The sequence below is a fragment of the Agelaius tricolor genome, unplaced genomic scaffold, assembly GCF_023055355.1.
Source record: "Agelaius tricolor isolate 1412-34295 unplaced genomic scaffold, bAgeTri1.0.p SCAF_24, whole genome shotgun sequence".
In the NCBI taxonomy this organism is placed as follows: Eukaryota; Metazoa; Chordata; class Aves; order Passeriformes; family Icteridae; genus Agelaius; species Agelaius tricolor.
The window spans coordinates 427,328-445,269 of NW_027269284.1; the positions used below are offsets into that span (position 1 = coordinate 427,328).

The 17,942-nt window shown below is 45.1% G+C and overlaps 1 protein-coding gene across 3 annotated transcripts in view; it reads right to left on the reverse strand.

The window, feature by feature from the left end:
* The window catches only part of PTPRA (protein tyrosine phosphatase receptor type A), a 125,980-nt gene that overhangs the window by 50,137 nt on the left and 57,901 nt on the right, over nt 1–17,942 (reverse strand). For all 3 annotated transcript variants that reach the window (XM_071447179.1, XM_071447178.1, XM_071447180.1), the window contains one exon: nt 16,321–16,392. In XM_071447179.1, coding sequence (XP_071303280.1) covers nt 16,321–16,332 — 12 coding nt within the window. In that variant the 5' untranslated portion in view covers nt 16,333–16,392. The remainder of the gene's footprint in view (nt 1–16,320; nt 16,393–17,942) is intronic.

Consider the following 17,942-nt stretch of genomic DNA (forward strand, 5'->3'; position numbering starts at 1 on the left):
TTAGCTAAATAGAACACCAAAATCAAAACTGCCTTGTCCAAACTATCAACATGACAGCAGCCCACAGTTCTTCCCTATTTTCTGCCAAGGTTTAAATTCCAGTGTGGTTTTTCCGCTATGCACCTTCACTCATCACACAGAAAATGGATGAGTTGATTTCCATGTGATCTTCAGTTAAATTTGCATTTTGTATCTCAAGTGGTAGCAAAGCTGCAGTTCCAGTACTTTAAGTGAATGGGTAAATTAAGAGGAAAACACCAAAATTGTGTTTGCTTTGCTGGTGTTATTATTTTTAATATTAATCTTAAACAAGGAGCAAAATTGATACAACAGCAGTGCCAGAAATATCCTCCTCCTTCTGCCAGGGGAGATGAAAATGTCCTTTAAAATACTGGGGGGAAAATAATATTTACAAATCACTGCTGAGAGGAGGGATGCAGAACCAGCAGGGGATTGGAGATTATGCAGCATCCAACTTCTGCTGTCCCTGACCACCGGGAGAATTCAGAAGGAATTCAGAGTTGTCAAGGGGATAAAGTCACTGTCAAGGAGGATGGACTTTTCCTTTGAAAAGCCATCTTTTCTTCTGAGGGTAAACCAGATCCTCCAGAAACCTGACCTTGCTCTTGTGTAAAGGAGTGAAGTCTCTGACTTCACTTGAGTGAAGTCACTTCAGAAAGTGAGAGACCCTGGGAGCAGTCGTGCATTTTGTGACCATTTTGGGTTCACCTTGGGTTCATTTTGGGACCATTTTGGGTTCACCTGGGGTGTAGACCTGGCTGGGCTCAATGGATAACCCAAGGTGCATCCATTGAGGCCTTCTAATAAATCCCTACTTTATAAAGTCACTGTCAAGGAAGATGAACTTTTCCTTTGAAAAGCCATCTTTTCTCCTGAGGGTAAGCCAGATCCTCCAGAAACCTGACCCTGTTTTTGTGTAAGGGAGTGAATGAGCACAGATCCTGGGGAGATCTCCACAGGCTTTTCCTGAGGAGAGGACAGAGGAGCTGAGGTTCAATTCTTGCACATGGAATAAGAAAATGTGAGCCCTGAAGTAGGGAACCAAATAAAGATGGGCACTGCAGCGCCCATGGCCTCAAACCCAGGCATGTGTGGACTGTGTTCACATGCACTCCCATGTCTCCAGAACAAACACAACCATGGAGTTGGATTTGCTCAACTGCACCACACAAGTTGTTCCTTTACCCAATAATGCTCTGTAATTCTCATCTTCCCTGCTCCAGCTCTCTCTATCCCAAGAATTCACATTCAGCAGTAAACCAGACTCAATCCATCTCCTTCCTAAATGTTACACACAGTCCACTTTCTCACCTTTTCCCTCCTCTCACGTTCTACAGCTGTTTTCTCCATCACAACCATCCTTCCTAGGTAAGAAATGATTCCCACATCTCCCCATTCCTCCTTGGAAATCCACCCCAAGTCACAGATCCTTGCTTATCTCCCCATCAAGAGGCACAGCACTCACCTTGGTAGATAAACAAGGCTGGTGGCAAAGCACTCATGGCCATTGAGCTGTGATTCAGCCATGACACACCAAGAGCCAGCAGCCCCAAAATTTAATGTTACAACTGGGTCAAACCCTAACCTGCTTCACAAGGGTTTCTCATCACCAACCTGCACAACAACCAAGGGGAAAAGAGAGGGGAAATAAAAAGTTCATGGCCAGCTAGAGGGTGCCCAGAGAAGCTGTGGCTGCCCCTTTGATGCCTCAGGTTTTGGCTTTTTTATTTTTCAGATTCTGTGCTGCTTTAGTGTGTGGGTCTGGGTTTCATATCAGGGGATGGTGAGCTCTGTGCACAGAGCAGGGAGACAAAACAATTCCTGCTCCAGCTGGGGACCAAAGACAAATGATCCAAATCTCAGGCCCAAGAGCACAAACACCGTGGGCTGGAGAGAGAAAAACAAGGATGGGACTGCAGGGGCTAAAGCTGGAATTGAACAATGAACTCCAATATGCAAATGGAGCAGAACTGATCAAAGTGAGAGACCCCGTGAGCAGTCGTGCATTTTGTGACCATTTTGGTTCATCTTGGGTTCATTTTGTGACCATTTGGGTTCGCCTTGGGTGTAGCCCTGGCTGGGTTCTTGTGCTGCCCAAGGTGGATCCATTGAGGCCTCCTAATAAATCCCTGCTTTATTCTTTAGCTCTGTCCAGCCTCTGCTCTAGGTCAGCCTTCCCAAGGCATCACCTGGATCCCTGGAAGTGCCCAAGGCCAGGCTGGATGGGGCTTGGAGGAATTTGGGATGGTGGGAGGTGTCCCTGCCCATGGCAGGGCATTGGAATGAGATGACCTTTAAAGAACCTTTCCAACCATTCCCACTCATACCCAAATATCCACCAGGCTGAGCTTTAAGGCCCATTCTGTGATACTATGATGACACATTCTGCCCAAATTTCTTCCCCATTCTCAGAGCTCATGGAGCAAATAAGAAACAGGATTTTTTTTGAGGGTGAAAGCCAAGGAACAGCTGTTCAGATCTCAGTGAAACCATTTTCAGCTCACAAGCTCCAGAGCTGACACCCATGGACACCAGGCAGTTTTGGGAGACGCATCAGCTGCAGGAAGGTGAGGAGCACTCCCTCCAAAGATGGTTACACTCTCCTAAACCTAGAAGGAGTCACAGCAGGGGAGAAAAATAATAATTTTTAATTTAATCTATTTCAGTGTAGCAGAATAACAGCGCAGGACAACAGCAGCCCTGTAAGCAGTGACAGATCCCTGAGGCCACCACACTCCTCAGTCCAGTGCCCTTCCCAGGAGGAAAGGGTTTTTTTTTTTTCCCCCAGAAGGAAATGAAAACCACATGGACTGGCCAAAGAAGGGATCAATTAGACCATCTGGGCCTACCCACCACGCAGCAAAAACTGCTCCCTACAAGAAATTTCCCAAATTGCTTTATCCAGTCTCACTTGAAAAGTCCAAAGCAGTGGAGTTTCCAGCTCTTCTCCTGGGATATGATTTCTCCCTGCAGGAAGCCTTTCCTAGCAAGATTTTCCTTTTGAAAATGTCTTCATTTCAATTTGCTGCCCCCCTCTCTCCCCTGCCTGTGAGCATTTGTGAACTACACTAATGAAACAGATTAATACCAAAAAGGAATTACAATTTAGGAATAAATTAGTTTATTTTCCTTTTATCCTCTACCAAAACCCCTCAACATGTCAAAGGAACTCGGAGTCTCCCTGAAATCTTCCTTTTTAAATTGGTCCCACTGCTCATAATTACACCTCCCCTCTATCCATACAAGTTACTTTGCTTTTCTTTCTCTTTCTCCTTTTTTTAGGGAGGAAGGAAAGAAGGCACAGAAAAGAGTAAGAAAGGGTGGGATGAGGGGACAGGGCAGAGGGACCCATCCCATCTGCTCAGCCTTAATTGCTTCCAACTCTCCCCAAGTATCTGAAAATGAAGTTATGATTCTGATGAATATTCCCATCTTCATTCCAGATGAAGGATCTGAGTTTATCCAATAATTGGCTTTTCTGCACCAGGAAACAGCTTCCACTTCCCAGAAATACCAAGGAGAAAGGCTGAGATGTGGCCAAATCGTGGGCAGCAGCTTGGAGAAAAAAAGCACTAAGGGCTCAAATGCTGCTCCAAAGAAATAATTGTTCACAAACGTTGGGAGGGCTGCAAGAGACAAACAAAGCCCCAAATATCCACCAGGCTGGAGGCTGAGCACATACTGATAAAGGGGGTCAAAAATGCAATGGTTTCAACTGAAAATGCCCTTGAAAAAGCACTAGGTAGGAAAACTACTCCAGCCACCATCCTATTTCCCCAAAGGATTTTATACTCATGTCTAGTGGTAAAAACTATTCTAATTTATTATAAAAATGGTTATTTTGGGCTTGATCATCACTTCAGCAAATAATAACCCACTGGATTCAAGAGCCTGCTGCCACTTCAAGGTCTTCCCTCTGGGACAGGGACACCTTTCACCAGCCCAGGTTACTCCAAGCCCCATCCAACCTGGCCTTGGACACTTCCAGGGATGGGGAAATACAGGGATGGGGAATTAGAATTCACTAAAGGCTGTTCCCATCCCACAGATGCCCAGCTCAGTATCACTTTTTAAAGGTTTCCCCTCCTGCCAGGAGTTTTGCTGGAGATCCTCATTCCCTCTTGTCCAAAAACATCCAACCATGTGTGTAAATCCTTGCCACAAAAGGATTTGAAGGCCAATGGGAATTTTTTAGGTGGGAGGGCTGCTCCAGGTAGGAAAACCCATCGAGGAAGATGTGAGGGAAGCTCACACTGCAGAGGAGCTCTCTGCTTGCTTCAGCAGCAAAATTTAATTCCCACCCTTGTACAGCATGTTCTGATATTTAAAAATATTCAGTTGACTTCCACATCTCCTGTGCCCTTTATTTTTCTGACAGCTTCTCCTGGATGGGAAGTACAGGAAAATCCAAACTGCAGCAACAGAGCAAAGAGCCAGGAATCACTGCAGCCACTGCCCCAGGGCCAACTTTGGGGTGTTTCTGTTTAAAACACCACTTTTAGAGAGCTGTAAGAATAAATATATATTCTAAACCCTCTAACACTTATTAGAGGTCTAAAAATAAAAGCAGTTTTGGAAATAGGAAGTGCAAATCCAAAGGGAAAGGCAGAGCACAGGGAGGCAGCCTGCCCTTCCCTGTCTCCCTTTCTTGGCTGCAAGGAGCAGCAAGGAAGTGATTATAAAGCATTTATTTGCAAAATCACAGCCAATAAATCCAAGAGCAACAACAGCCTCCCTCACACTGCTCTGGCCATGGGTGGGGGGGAAATGAAGGAGAGCTGGAGGTCTGACCAGCAGGCAGGTGCATGGCAGCAGAGCTTCACTCCCAAGATTTTTGGGAAGAGTTCAAGCCTATAAAGTGGAATATTCACCCAGGCTGCCTCTTACCTCTGCTGTTTTGAAGGCCTAGAAAATAAAAATAAAAAGCCTTAGAAAGGCAATGACAGTTGTGGAATGAAAATGCCTGAAAAGGTTAAAAAAAAAAAAAAAAAGAACTGGGCTGTTGAATGAGGAAATGAGTAAGGGAGAGCAAGAGAAAATAAAACAGTACAGAAAAAGCCATCTAAATTCTCCTCCCCTTTCCTGGATACAAATACCAGCACAAGAAAACCGTAGGAAGCGAATCTGACTGCTTTGAAAATCACTGAGGTCAAAAGCCTGACAGAAGAAAGGAAAAAGGATTAAACAAAGGGATGATATAATCTATCCAGCTATAATTCAAACCTTGGAGGTATAAATAGCTCCACTACAGGCCTCAAGTCAACCACTAATTTACACTGCAATCAGGAGGGGGAGGCAGATCCCCATCCCCACAAGCAGATTAATCCTTAATTGCTCATTTTTGCATTTCTGACACCTTTCTTTGAAGTACCAAAGCTGGTACCATCTCACAAAAGGCGTTGGAGAGCCTGAAAATTGGAGAGATGAGCCTGGCTGCTGCTTGTCTGGGGCCTCATGCACAGTCCCAGATGCTGCTGTGGGTCCTGAGTGCAGAGAAGAAAGGAGATGGCCCCAATCCATGGGGATAAGAGAGGATCAAAGCCACCATTTGCCAGCTTGACACAAAGGGAAGCAGGACTCCAACGATGGCTCTTGTTTCACAAGGTTTTCCCAAGGCTTTAATTGCAGAGAAATATTTAGTGGGATATTCAAATACTTGTGAGCACTCCAATCACTCCAGAGGCTCTGTAAATCCCTCTAGGAATATTGGCAAGGATGGGCTGTGTGGTGTGAGGTAAGAGCAGCAGGACCATCAGCTGCTGGGGCTGGTGGCTCTCAGAGAGGGACACCCAACCCCTTCTTCTCCAGTGTTGTGTCCTTGATTCATCTTGATCCACTGAGAAAGGCAGTGGCAGTGATGGACAGACAACTCTAGGGGAGTTTCTTCAGCCCCTCACACATCCTCTATGCAACTGCATCCATTTTGAGGGGAGAAATTCCTTCACTCCTTCCTTCTTCACCACATTGTCAGGTTCTGAAGTTCAGTTCAAGAGCAGAACCCTTCCTGTGTGCCCATCCCAGGAGGAATGGCTGTGTCCAGACACCCCCTGCACGTGTCCTGTGGGTTAATTAACCCCCCTGCCCCTGTTAATGACCCTCACTGCATCCCAGCCTATCTGAATTGAAGGAAAATACCATCCTAGAGCCAGAAGCATGGAATGGTTTGGGTTGGGAGGGATCTTAAAGCTCATCCAGTGCCACCCCATGCCATGGGCAGGGACACCTCCCACTGTCCCAGGGTGCTCCAAGCTCTGTCCAGCCTGGCCTTGGGCACTTCCAGGGATCCAGGGGCAGCCACAGCTGCTCCAGGGCCTCCTTACCCTCCTAGGGAACGATTCCTTCCCCATATCCCATCCATCCCTGCCCTCTGGCAGTGGGAAGCCATTCCCTGTGTCCTGTCCCTCCATCCTTTGCCCAAAGTCACTCTCCAGCTCTCCTGAATTCCCCCTTCCCTGCTGCCCACAATGTGGCATCACCCAGGGCACATCCAGCCTTTCATCCACCAACATCCCCAAGACTTTCAGGGCTGCCATTTCCCAAATCCCTGCTATTTTTTGCTGATGAGACCCAGCATCCCATATAAAAATTCCTATCCTGTAACACATCAGACTTTGTTTAGTGAAACATCTTTCTCCTAACACCAACTATCAGTCACCAGCCTCCATGGTGCCCAACCTCTGCCACACAAGACTTTGAATTATTCCTTTTGGGAAGCATCCAGCTTGATCCCACTATCAGGAGTGGTTTGTTTTGGGTTTTTTTTTTGTGTGTCCCAGTGGGTTATTTCATTAGGATGTGGCCCTGGAGACCTTATTCCAGGCTGAGTGTGCAGCTAGTGGGAAGAAAGACTTCTTGATGATGCATTTTCCTACCAAAATAGAAACAGCAGCTTTAAACACAAACAGATTTCAGCTTCCAGCACGGCAGTCCCAGGGCAGGAGACTGAACCAGCTTTAACTACTGAAGTCACACAGGGAAGAATTTGTGAAAAAAGAAAAAAAAAAAAAGTGTGGTTTCTGTATTACAGCAGCCACGTGCTCCAGATGAATTCAATGCCATGTGGGCTGGTGAGAAAAAAAAAATAACTTTGCTCCTCCCCCGAAACAGAAGTTGGGACAATTCACATCAAAAGTGGATCAAGCACAAAGCAAAAGTCACCAAATGCTTCAAAAGCAGTGAATTGTACCAAATTCAGATGTTAAAGCATCACTAGGAAAAAAAACCCACAACGCCCTGTGGTATGAAACTCTGAAAATGTATGTTAAAAATTGTGTAACAGAGAATTTTTCCATATTTTTGCTCCCAAGAATAAAGACTGGGATAAATCAACAGCTGAAAGGGCTGAATGTCATCTTGCTGTGAGCTTTTGCTAATAAAAATCAGAGTATGGATGAAATCATTCAAGCTGAAAGGAAGTGCAAATGTTTTAAAAGGTATTTTCCTTTGAAAAGCAAAAATCTGCCTCACGGTGAAGAGAAGGAGAAAATCAGTTCATGACATTTCTTTCCTTTTGTGACAGAGAAAATTTATTAAAATGATGATTGCTGCACAAGGAAATAAAGTCGTTTCATTACAAGCAAGCCATGGAGTGCTGAGGAAGAATTTGTTCCCCTGCAAAGGCTCAAACCCCATGAGATGACAAAGCAGGGATGCCCAGAGCACAGTGTGGGGACCAAAGGTGAGGCTGAGCATCCTGCTGATTGTCTGCATCCCATAATTTAACCAGCATTTCCAATTAAGCGCTTCTTACAGATCCATCATGGACTTCAGCGAGCTGACAGCCCTTCCAAAAGCCCAGAAACAGCCACTTTAAAAACAATGAAAACCCCTGAACACCTGCCTGAGGGATGAACAAACTGGTGTCTAGCAGATATTATCTATTTTTTTTTTATTTATTTAAGAGCAAATAAAATTGAAGTGGGGAGTAGATGTTTTAAAGCACTTAATGCAGAGCTGGGTTGCCAGCCAATATCTCACATCTAAAACATCTTCCTAAATGATCCATTTCAGAATTCAAAGCACATAAAAATAAAGAAATAGATATGAAATAGGTTTTGATCAAGCCTCTGGCTGCTTGGGAAAAGGACTTTTAACAGCTTGACCTCTGAAGCAAAAACAGCAGCTGGGAAGCAAAACTGACCTTCCACTGATCAACTGCAACAAAACCAGTGCCAGGCTGGGCTTCCCAATTTGTTTTTGTGCTCTGGACACCTGTGAGCATCCCTGGTGAAATATTTTGGGGTGGTTTCAACGCTGCTCACGGCACCTGAGCAGCAGAAAATTCATTTCCTGTGAGCTGGCATTTGAGCAAACAAATCTCCATCCTGCCCAAGGTGTGTCTGAGCTCCAGGACAGACAAACTGAGCCTCTGGGAGGAGGTGGAGCAGCACCTCAGTGTGGGGGTTGAGGTCTCCTTGCCCCCCAACACCTGCAGGGGGTTCCTGTTTCCTTTGAAGATGTGGTGAGCTGGCAGCAGCCTGGCCTGAGGCAGCTGCAGGCACTGATCCACTGCAGCTGGAGAGTTTCAGGTTGGTTTTTGGACAGTAAATGATGCCTGTAAGGGACACCTGCTCTGGCAGTGTGCAAGCAGAATCCTCATCCTGAGTGTTCATCCCAAGACAGATTGGGAAGAAGAAAATCCAGCCAGCACCACCCTTTCATGGGGTTCCCCAGGTGTTTCAGCCATTCCTGGGGCTCCCTGCACCTCCCAGTTTGGGGCAGAGCTCCAGCTCTTCCAAATAATTTCAGTTTTGCTCAGATTTAACTCTTCCCCTCCAGACCCTTCACTGTCCTTGGTCACCACCTCTAATTTTGAGCTCATCTTTTGGGATGAAGGCAGGGAGATGCTGAACATCCCAAACATTTCCACACGCCTGAGCCTTCTTACATGGATTAAAGCACCAACGTGAATCCTGACCAACTTTTGTCCTGGAATACCCAACTCAGCTTCCACATTTCTCCACCAACTTTCTGCTGCTTAATCCCTTCAGCCATTTCCCCCTCCTGCAGAGCTCTCACCTCCCCACAAGTTTCCTCTGCAAGGAGGAACCTTAAATTACAAAACCCGGATGGATGCAGCTGCAGAGACCTCCCTGCTCAGTCCCACCTGTACCTCAGAAGCTCAGATGTCACTTTAGGTGCCATAGCATCCACTCATTTTGGGGGAGAAACAGCAACATTTCATCCTCAAAAGTACTTTGTCTCAAATACAAAGTTTTTTGCAAGATCATGCAAAAGGTCTTCTTCCCATGATCTTGTTGATTTAGCAAGCTGGTCTAGTGGAAGGTGTCCCTGCACATGGCAAGGGTTGGATTAAATGGTTTTTAAGATCTCTTTCAACCCAGAACATTTTATGGTTCTGTGATTCTAAGACTTCTCCACCCCTTGTACAAAACTGGAAGCAGCCCATAATAATGTTTTTTGTTTGCTTGCTTTTAATTTTGGGGTTTTGTTTTTAATTAAATTAAGGGCCAGGTCTAGTTGCATTTTGAACCTACAAACTTCCTCTAGAGCAATAGCAGGTTGATTTTGTGCTTCCCCAGAAGCTCAGATGTCACTTTAGGTGCCATAACATCCACTCATTTTGGGGACAAACAGCAACATTTCATCCTCTAAACCAGTTTCTCTCAAATACAAAGTTTTTTGCAAGATTTTGGTGTTGTTCACATGATCCTGTTGATTTGGCAAGCTGGTCTAGTTGAAGGTGTCCTTCCACATGGCAAGGGTTGGATTAAATGGTTTTTAAGATCTCTTTCAACCCAGAACATTTTATGATTCTGTGATTCTGTGACTTCTCCACCCCCTTGTACAAAACTGGAAGCAGCCCGTACTAATATTTTTTGTTTGCTTGCTTTTTAGGTTTTTTGGGGTTTTTTAATTAAGGGCCAGGTCTAGTTGAATTTTGAACCTACAAACTTCCTCTAGAGCAAGAGCAGCTTGACCTTGTGCTTCCTCAAAGCTGAGCCCAAAGTTAGACCTGAGGTTGCCAAGAATCTGCTGAGAGAGGTGCAGCCAAGCTGGGCACCTTCCATGGGGGAAAAAGAGCCCTGAAGAGGTAAAACAGCTTTATTGTAGCATAAACCCCATCTTTATCTGAAACGTTTCACTTTAAAGAGCTTCTCCCCTCCCTCCAGCTCTGCAAAGAGAGAATTCTCACCAAGGCACACAAACCACATCAAATGGAAGCAGAACCTGGCCAAGCAGCTCAGACACAGCCCCCACCCCACAAATGCTCTCTGCAGCAGCAAAATTATAGATTACACTATTTCCTTCCCCAAATATTGTACATTTTATACATTTTATCTGGTACACCACCACTTCCTGCACTACAGCTTCCACCTGGGTAAGAGAGGACAGGAGAAAAAGGGAAAATGTTTTATATATGGATAGGCACCTTAAAGATGCATTAAGAATCAAGTTTGCACATTAAATTCCCTCAGCAATGGTCAACCAAATAAAGCTCTCCTCCTCCTCCTCCTCCTCCAGAGCACCCTTCCAGAACACCCAAGCCATTTTATAACGATGAAATTATAATTATAATTTACCTCCTTCCCCAGCGAGCTCATCCCTTGGCTCCACAGGTACCAGCTGTGCCCTCTCTCACCCCAAGTGTTGCTGTATTTTGGCCAAGCTCAGAGAAACTGGTGGAGTTTGTAAGAAAAATTTCACATTTTGTGTCAGAGCTGGAGGATTTACGCATCAAAAGCTTGTCTGGCTTCTCCCCACCTGCAGCTTTTACCTGCTGCCAGGTATCACTTCCCATGAAATGCACCCACCTGAGGCCACCACTGCTAAAGGGTCCCTGTTGGAACCCTGGATGATGAGAATTTTAGATTTTCTGTGTTGAAAGACCCTCAAGAAAACACCACATTTGACCTGAAGTATAGAGAAAGCTTCCAAAATTGATTAATAACACTAAGATTAAAAGTGTGTAGTTTGAAGAGAAGTGTGTAATAGAAAACTTGAAAAGTTTTAAAATAGAATAATTTATATGAAGCTAAAATAGATGTTTTAAAGCAGTAATTAGAACCTTCTTCTTCATAAATTTAAGTATTATTTTATAACTAAACAAAAAAGTCCACATTACAAGACATAAGTAATTATTAAGTTAAAAGAAAACATAATTTAAGTGTCATTTCTTCATTAAATAGTTTTTCCTTTAAAAAACTTATAAATACGAAACCATTTTATAACCTGTTAGTAAAATATTATAGAACTCAAAAGTTGTAAGAGTGCAATGTAAATAAAAACTAATAAAAATCTGAATCCAAACACAAAATCCCATCAATACATTTAATCCCAGCCCTAACTTCAAAAAAGAAAAAAAAAATTAGAAAAAAAATTTAAAAATACCAACAGATCACAGCCATGGGAAATACACAAAATAATTAATTTTTCCAGCCTGCCTTATCTCCCTGTGGACATCCACATACAAAAATCCCCAGCCCAGGTACCTGCCTGCCCTCAGAATGACTCTGTGTGAAAAGGGAACAGGTTCCTGACCAAGCACAGGCAGTTCTGCACCACATCCATGTGTTTAATGCACCACAACCCATCCAACTGGAGCTCTGAGGGGTCCACATGTCCCTTGCCAAATTCCTGTGTAATTTTTCATTCTTTCTTCTTCATCATTGCATAATCCAGGGCGGATTTGTACAGCAATATTAAAGGAAATTTGCTGGTGCAGAGAGAGGAAAGCACCGGTGACGGTGCCAGCCTGCCAGGGGATTTCCATGCTTTGCTCTTGGAAAGGCCTGATAAGATGGATATATTTGTTTTAGATTTCAGCAAGGAACCTCAAGGATTTGGATTAGAAAAATCCTTAAATAATATCAGAGAACTGAGTTCTGGAGGAGGAGGCAGGAGAAGTTAATGGTGTTAGCACTGACCTGGCTGATCCCACTGCTGACCTGTGTCTGCCTGGGCAAATGTATTCCTGAAACCTCCTTGTGGTGTTGGGGAAAGTGCAATTCCAGTTGGGTGCAACTCCAGAATTTCATAGGTTTTGGTTTCTATCAGCTGGGACCAGATGTTCTCCTCTGGCCCCTCCACCTCCAGTGCTTGGCACTGTGGTGAAAATGTCACCAAAGCAGCTGCACTTGTGTTTTACCAACAAAGCACATCTGATTGAATTCCCTCTTCTTTTCTGTTGAAAGGGATCTTAAAGACAATTTAATTCCATGCTGCTGCCATGGGCAGAGTCATTTTCCACTAAACCAGGTTGCTCCAAACCCCATCCAACCTTCAGCACTTGCATGGATGGTGCAGCCAATCTGCCCAAAAGGAAGGATCTGTTTTATTGAAAATGTGAATCCTCCCACTGGACCAAATACAATCAAAGCAAAGATGTGTCTGGAGACACCAACATGAGAAAGATTTGCTCCTATAGGTGCAGGCCCACCAGTGTCAGCAGCAGCTGTGCTTAGCTGCAATGAACTAAATTAGCATGGCTTGATCTCAGTGGAGACAAGTTGTTGAGGAAGCCCTCAAACTTAGCAAGCAAACACAACTAAAAACCTAAACTGACTGCAGCTGCAACCCTCCTGAAAGCTGAACCTGTGGTTGCTACACCCTGGCAACGTTTTTTATGAGGCAACCACCCCTTGGTGCAGTTTCCCATCTGTTCAGGCAACAGGTACATCAGTTGCTGGTTTCGGTTTTTCAGGACTGAATTTCAATAAAAATCACAGTCTCAGAAGGATGTGAGAGCAGTTGATGTCTGTGCACTGATAGTTATGCCTAATTAACATAAAAATGAGGTTTTCCTAATCACCTGCAAGAGGAAACCTGCTTGCAGAACAAGCTACTGGGAAAAAAAAAATAAATTACTCCTCAGGGAGGCAGTTGTCAGAAATAAGGAGGGTGGATGTGTTTATTTATACCCAGCAGCTCCAGGTAGGGGCTGCAGGTCCTGACACGCTGCCTGGAGTGGTTTCTGCAAGGAGTTTTCTCCTTCCTGTCCCCATTCCATGCTCAGCTCCAACCACCCAGTGCTGGAGGTGTGTGCTGGGAATGAGGGTTTGCACTCTGTGCAAATCCCAGGGTGTTTTTTAGGCCAAGTCAGCTCATCTCAGCAGGATCAAATTTCAGGTAGAAGTTTGAAGCCTCACAGGAAAGAGGTGGGGAGAAGTGCCAGTGGGATTTAGGAGCACCAATCACTTGTGATTTCTGGTCTCTGGGCAAACTCTGTGTTTCCAAAACGTGCTCCAAGGATCAGCCTGCACATCAGCAAGTCCCAAAATGTGACAGCAATCTTTAAAGGGTTCAGAAGCACTGCAGCTGGTGGTGGCTTTGACCAAAAATGCAAATCCAAGTGGGGGAAAAACCACTTTGGCCAATCCAAGCAGAATCCACCAGGATGAAGCAGTGCAGGGCTGGAATGAGTTCTGCTCCACCACCTCCTATCATCTCCTGAAGTTTGGTCACAATTGCACGTGCCTGAGGAGAAGATGAAGCTGTGGCACTTTTTTGAGGAGCAATCCTTGAGGGAGAGGCTGTGGGACTGTGGTGGAAGGTGCTGGAGGGTACCCCTGAGGGGAGCACCAGCAGCACCCTGGTGATAGATAAACTTTCAAGTTACTGAGAGAACAAACACCAGGGGAAGGAGCCAACCACAATTTACTGACTTATCTCTCAGGAAAGACATTTCAGTTATTGTGGGTAGCACCGAAAACAACAGCTCGGGGACGGGCGCTGGGGGAACCGGTGGAGGAAACCGCACGCGTCGAGCTCTTCTGCAAATCCAGGGCACCCCAGCGTGGCTCCCACCTCCCCAAAAACTGCTGGCAACACAGCTGGAGGAGGATATGGATGGTGCAGAGGTTGTGGATGGCTTTGGATGGGCTTTGTTGAAATAGGATCTGTGGTTTTAGCGCTCCCCCTCTCAAAAACACGGCACTTGTGTCAAGGGAGGGTCTCCTTCACACCTTGATGGTTTCTGCCCCTTTCAGCAGCTCTGGCAGTGTTCTGCACACTCAAATACAGCTCCACACAATGCCACAGCTCCATCACACTGAGCACCTTGCTCTGATTGCTTTCAATATACACCAGTGCTCTTCCTAAACCAGGAGCTCACAAACGGTGGGACCACCACCAATCCACCAATCCTCCACCATTGCTCACACTTGCCCCTGATGCTCTGGGGGCAGAAGTTCCCCTGGTTTTCCCCATTAAAGTCAATTTTTCAGAAAATAAATACATTGCACAAAGTATTGTAGATGAACATCCACTCACACCTGCCCCTGATGCTCTGGGGGCAGAAGTTCCCCCAGTTTCCCCATCAAAGTCAGTTTTTCAGAAGAGAAATACATTGCACAAAGTATTGTAGATGAACATCCACTCACACCTGCCCCTGATGCTCTGGGGGCAGAAGTTCCCCCAGTTTCCCCATCAAAGTCAGTTTTTCAGAAGAGAAATACATTGCACAAAGTATTGTAGATGAACATCCCAATAAGGTATTTGCCTTAACCTTTTCTACTCTCTACAAAAAGGAAGTAAGAGAATTGCAAGCAAATTTTTTAGTGCTATCGGATTTAGTCAAATTTAGTGAGGACACCAGATTTAGCATCAATGTAGAATTCAGAATTACAAAAAAACTTGATTTTGTATGTGAAACCTGAAGTCACCCAAAATTCCAGTAATTCTTTCCTTGCTCTTTCTATTCCTGTAAGACACCATAATTTTAAATATTGGATAATTGGAGTCTGCAGCTTGAAGGTTTCTCCAAAACACCAGCTCTTTTTGGAATTAGACTGATGTCACTGTAGCTCATTTGCTTAATTAGTGATTTACAGAAAGATCTCTTTAGGAGAAGGGGGAAACCTTTCAAATGAAAAGCTCCAAGTGCAGAATCAAGACACCATCCCCAATGACTGTTTACTCCCATCTTGTACATAATTTTGGGCCACACTACATCAATCAGCAGCTGTGACTGATGCCATTACACCTCCTAAATAAAAAGTGAACTCTGCAAGAGGCCAAGCACCACTGAGTTTTTCCCTACCAGGAGGATGTTGCTTTTACAAAATCATGCTGGGATAAGTCAGCACACAGAATAAACACACAAATCCCAGCGCTGCTGCACAGCCCTAGAGGAGTTTTCCCCTTATTTCAGCATTTTGTTTTTATCACTGCAGCCTTCCTTCCCTCAAGCACTTGGCTTTTGCTGATCTCTGCACCCCAGCACACAAATCCTCCTCCAAAGGGGTGCTGGGGTCCTGTGGAGCATGGGGAGAGGGCCTGCACACATGTGCACGTTGCAAGGAACAGTAATTCATGCAAATCCCTGCTCCAAGCAAATTCCACAGCAGTGCATCTTATCACAAGCCAAACAAAAAGCAGGAATAGGCTGGAGAATGGTAAACCCACGTTCAAAGAATCTGTTCTTGTTGCAGCTTGAATTTCCCCCTCTCCTTCCAACAGCTCTCTGCTGACACCAAAAACCAAGCAGCCATGAACTGAACCCACTAATCAGAAGTGAAAACCCAAACTGTGAGAGGGAGCAAAGCCTCTGTTCCAGTAGATATTTGGGAGTCTCTGTGGTGACCCTCTTTGCTTCAGGAAGAGGAGGCAGAGACCAGCAGTGACCATCTCACCCTTCCGATGATGCCTCCAAGCACAACCACCATGGCAGAAACAATCCAGCAAGGCAAGAATTCAGGTGTAAAAGCAGCACAAAAACTACTCATAAATCCATTTAACTCTGCTGTATTTTGTATTTTTGTATATATTTTTGTATATATTGTATTTTCTTCTCCCAGTTTGCAAAACAATTTGCTGCTTTTAAATCAGGGATTTTCCTCTGTTTCATCCATCAAGAACTGAGCACTCCCTTGCCACATTTGGAGATAGATCAGCTTTCCACAGACGCTCAAGATGATGAAAATAAACGAATAAAATATATCTTTAGTTCAAGTTTTCTTCTTTTTTTTTCTGAGATTGCAAGTTAGAACCTGAATTCCAACCCAACCACTGGGTTTCAGCAGAACAAAAAAATCCCTGTGCTGAGTGCTCTCAAATAAGAGTCATGTCCCTTCCAACTCTGCACCAACAGAGACCTTATTATCCTTTGGGGGAGGAAGTCAGATTTTTTCCACTTAGTTACGTTCCCAGGTAGTTCTTAAATAAGATTTCCCTTCCATCTGTGTTTAAAGGGACACTTTAGCAGAAGTTATTGCTTGGCCATAGAGCCATGGTTGTGTACTGAACCCCAAAATAGACCAATGGCCACTGGCCAGCACCATTTTATTGCAAGGACAGGACAAATGAGAAGATGCCAAAATTAACAGCACCTCTTCCTACCTTAATTATCATCAGTCAATCGTCCACCTGCACTTCATTAGGAGCCCATAAAGGTTCTTCCAGTGCTGCCCCCTGGAAACAAACAAACAAACAAAAAAAAGCTTTTAGAACCAAAGAAGACAAATACAGCAATATCTTAGGAAAACAGCATTTTTAATGCTACCAGCAAGGCAATTCCACTCCATTTTACCAGACGCAAAATGCAATTTTTTATTATTGCTCAAGCTACAGACACACTCGAAAAAATGAAAATAACTTCTAAGTCCAGAGAGCAAAATTGGGTTTCCAGGGTTAAAAGTGCTTTTGGGAAGAGGTGGCAGGAGGGAATTGCAGGGCAGCAGCAGTTACAGATGAAGGGACTCTGATACTCCCAGCTTGGCCTGACAGATGCACTGCTGTTTGGGTAAAAGCAAATAAAGTATAGCAGGGTCCAGAGCTAGAGGAAATAGGTAATTGCTGTTGTAGTGAGGGCTCTTCTGAGGGTGTATTTCCCCAGACAGAAGTAGTTTGGGCATTGGGAAAATCAGTTCTGTGTGTTCATCTCCTCCCACCCCAAGGGAAGGGGACAGAAAGCCACATGGAGGTCACCGGGATTTCTGGTGGCCACATACCCATGGGACAGCCACCAGCAACTTCCCCAAGCCCAAACCTCTCTGGATACAGACTCTGGCTGTAGGACCAAGTGTGATCCTATAAGGAACAGGCTGGAGACCTGCAGGGATGGTTGTGATGCTCCCACACTTGCACAAATCACCTCCCTCCCCACCGGCTCTTGGGTTTGGGTTCCTGGCTCCATCGGCACGGCCACACCACAGGGGCTCACAGCTCACCTGCCATGTCCACACTGCTCCTGGCTGTTCCCCACTTTTACAGGACCAGCCAAGTTATCTCCACTCCCTGCATCTCAGCTCCCCTTCCCAAAATATTCTTTACCCACATCAGCTTTGAGGCAGCAGCAGCAGCAGGGCTCCTTGCAGGATTCTGCAGAGCCAACCCCCAACTAATCCCATCTTCTGGGCTGCTGCTCTAAAGCACAGAATTAAGAGACCTGAGGCACTTGTAGATTTCGAGTTGAATACATTTAAACCATAAATTAATTTATTTTTTTTTCCCTATCGACATCTTTCCTGGCCAGCCTTGGGCAGGATGTGACCCAGCCATCTGCTCTGTCAGTGCCAGGAGCTGTGGAGCTCAGACATAATCCCTGGGTGATCTCCTCGTTGTTTTCCATCCTGCTCAAGTGTTGACTTGAGCACTTGTTCAATTAGACAAGCCTCAGCACTGCAATCAGATGGGCTCACAGGGCTGATTTTCTGCCTCCACTGAGAAGAAAAAAAAATCTGATTTAGTTCTATGTGAGTGTGATAGAACTGGGAGCTTCAAAGCAACGAGACCTGGAGATCATGTCTGCTCTGAAGTCTGCCAGAATTGCTGCTTAACCTGAGCAGACCACCAGCAACTTCCATTGCAAGAGAAGCTGTGAGACAGAGCAGATTAAAAGCCATTGGATCTGCCAGGGAGGAGGAAGAGCTGGGTTATTTTCCTGATACTTCTTTTTTAAGGGAGCTGGAGAACAGCTGAGGCATTTGCTTTCTCTTGGCTCTGGCTCTAAATGAGTGACC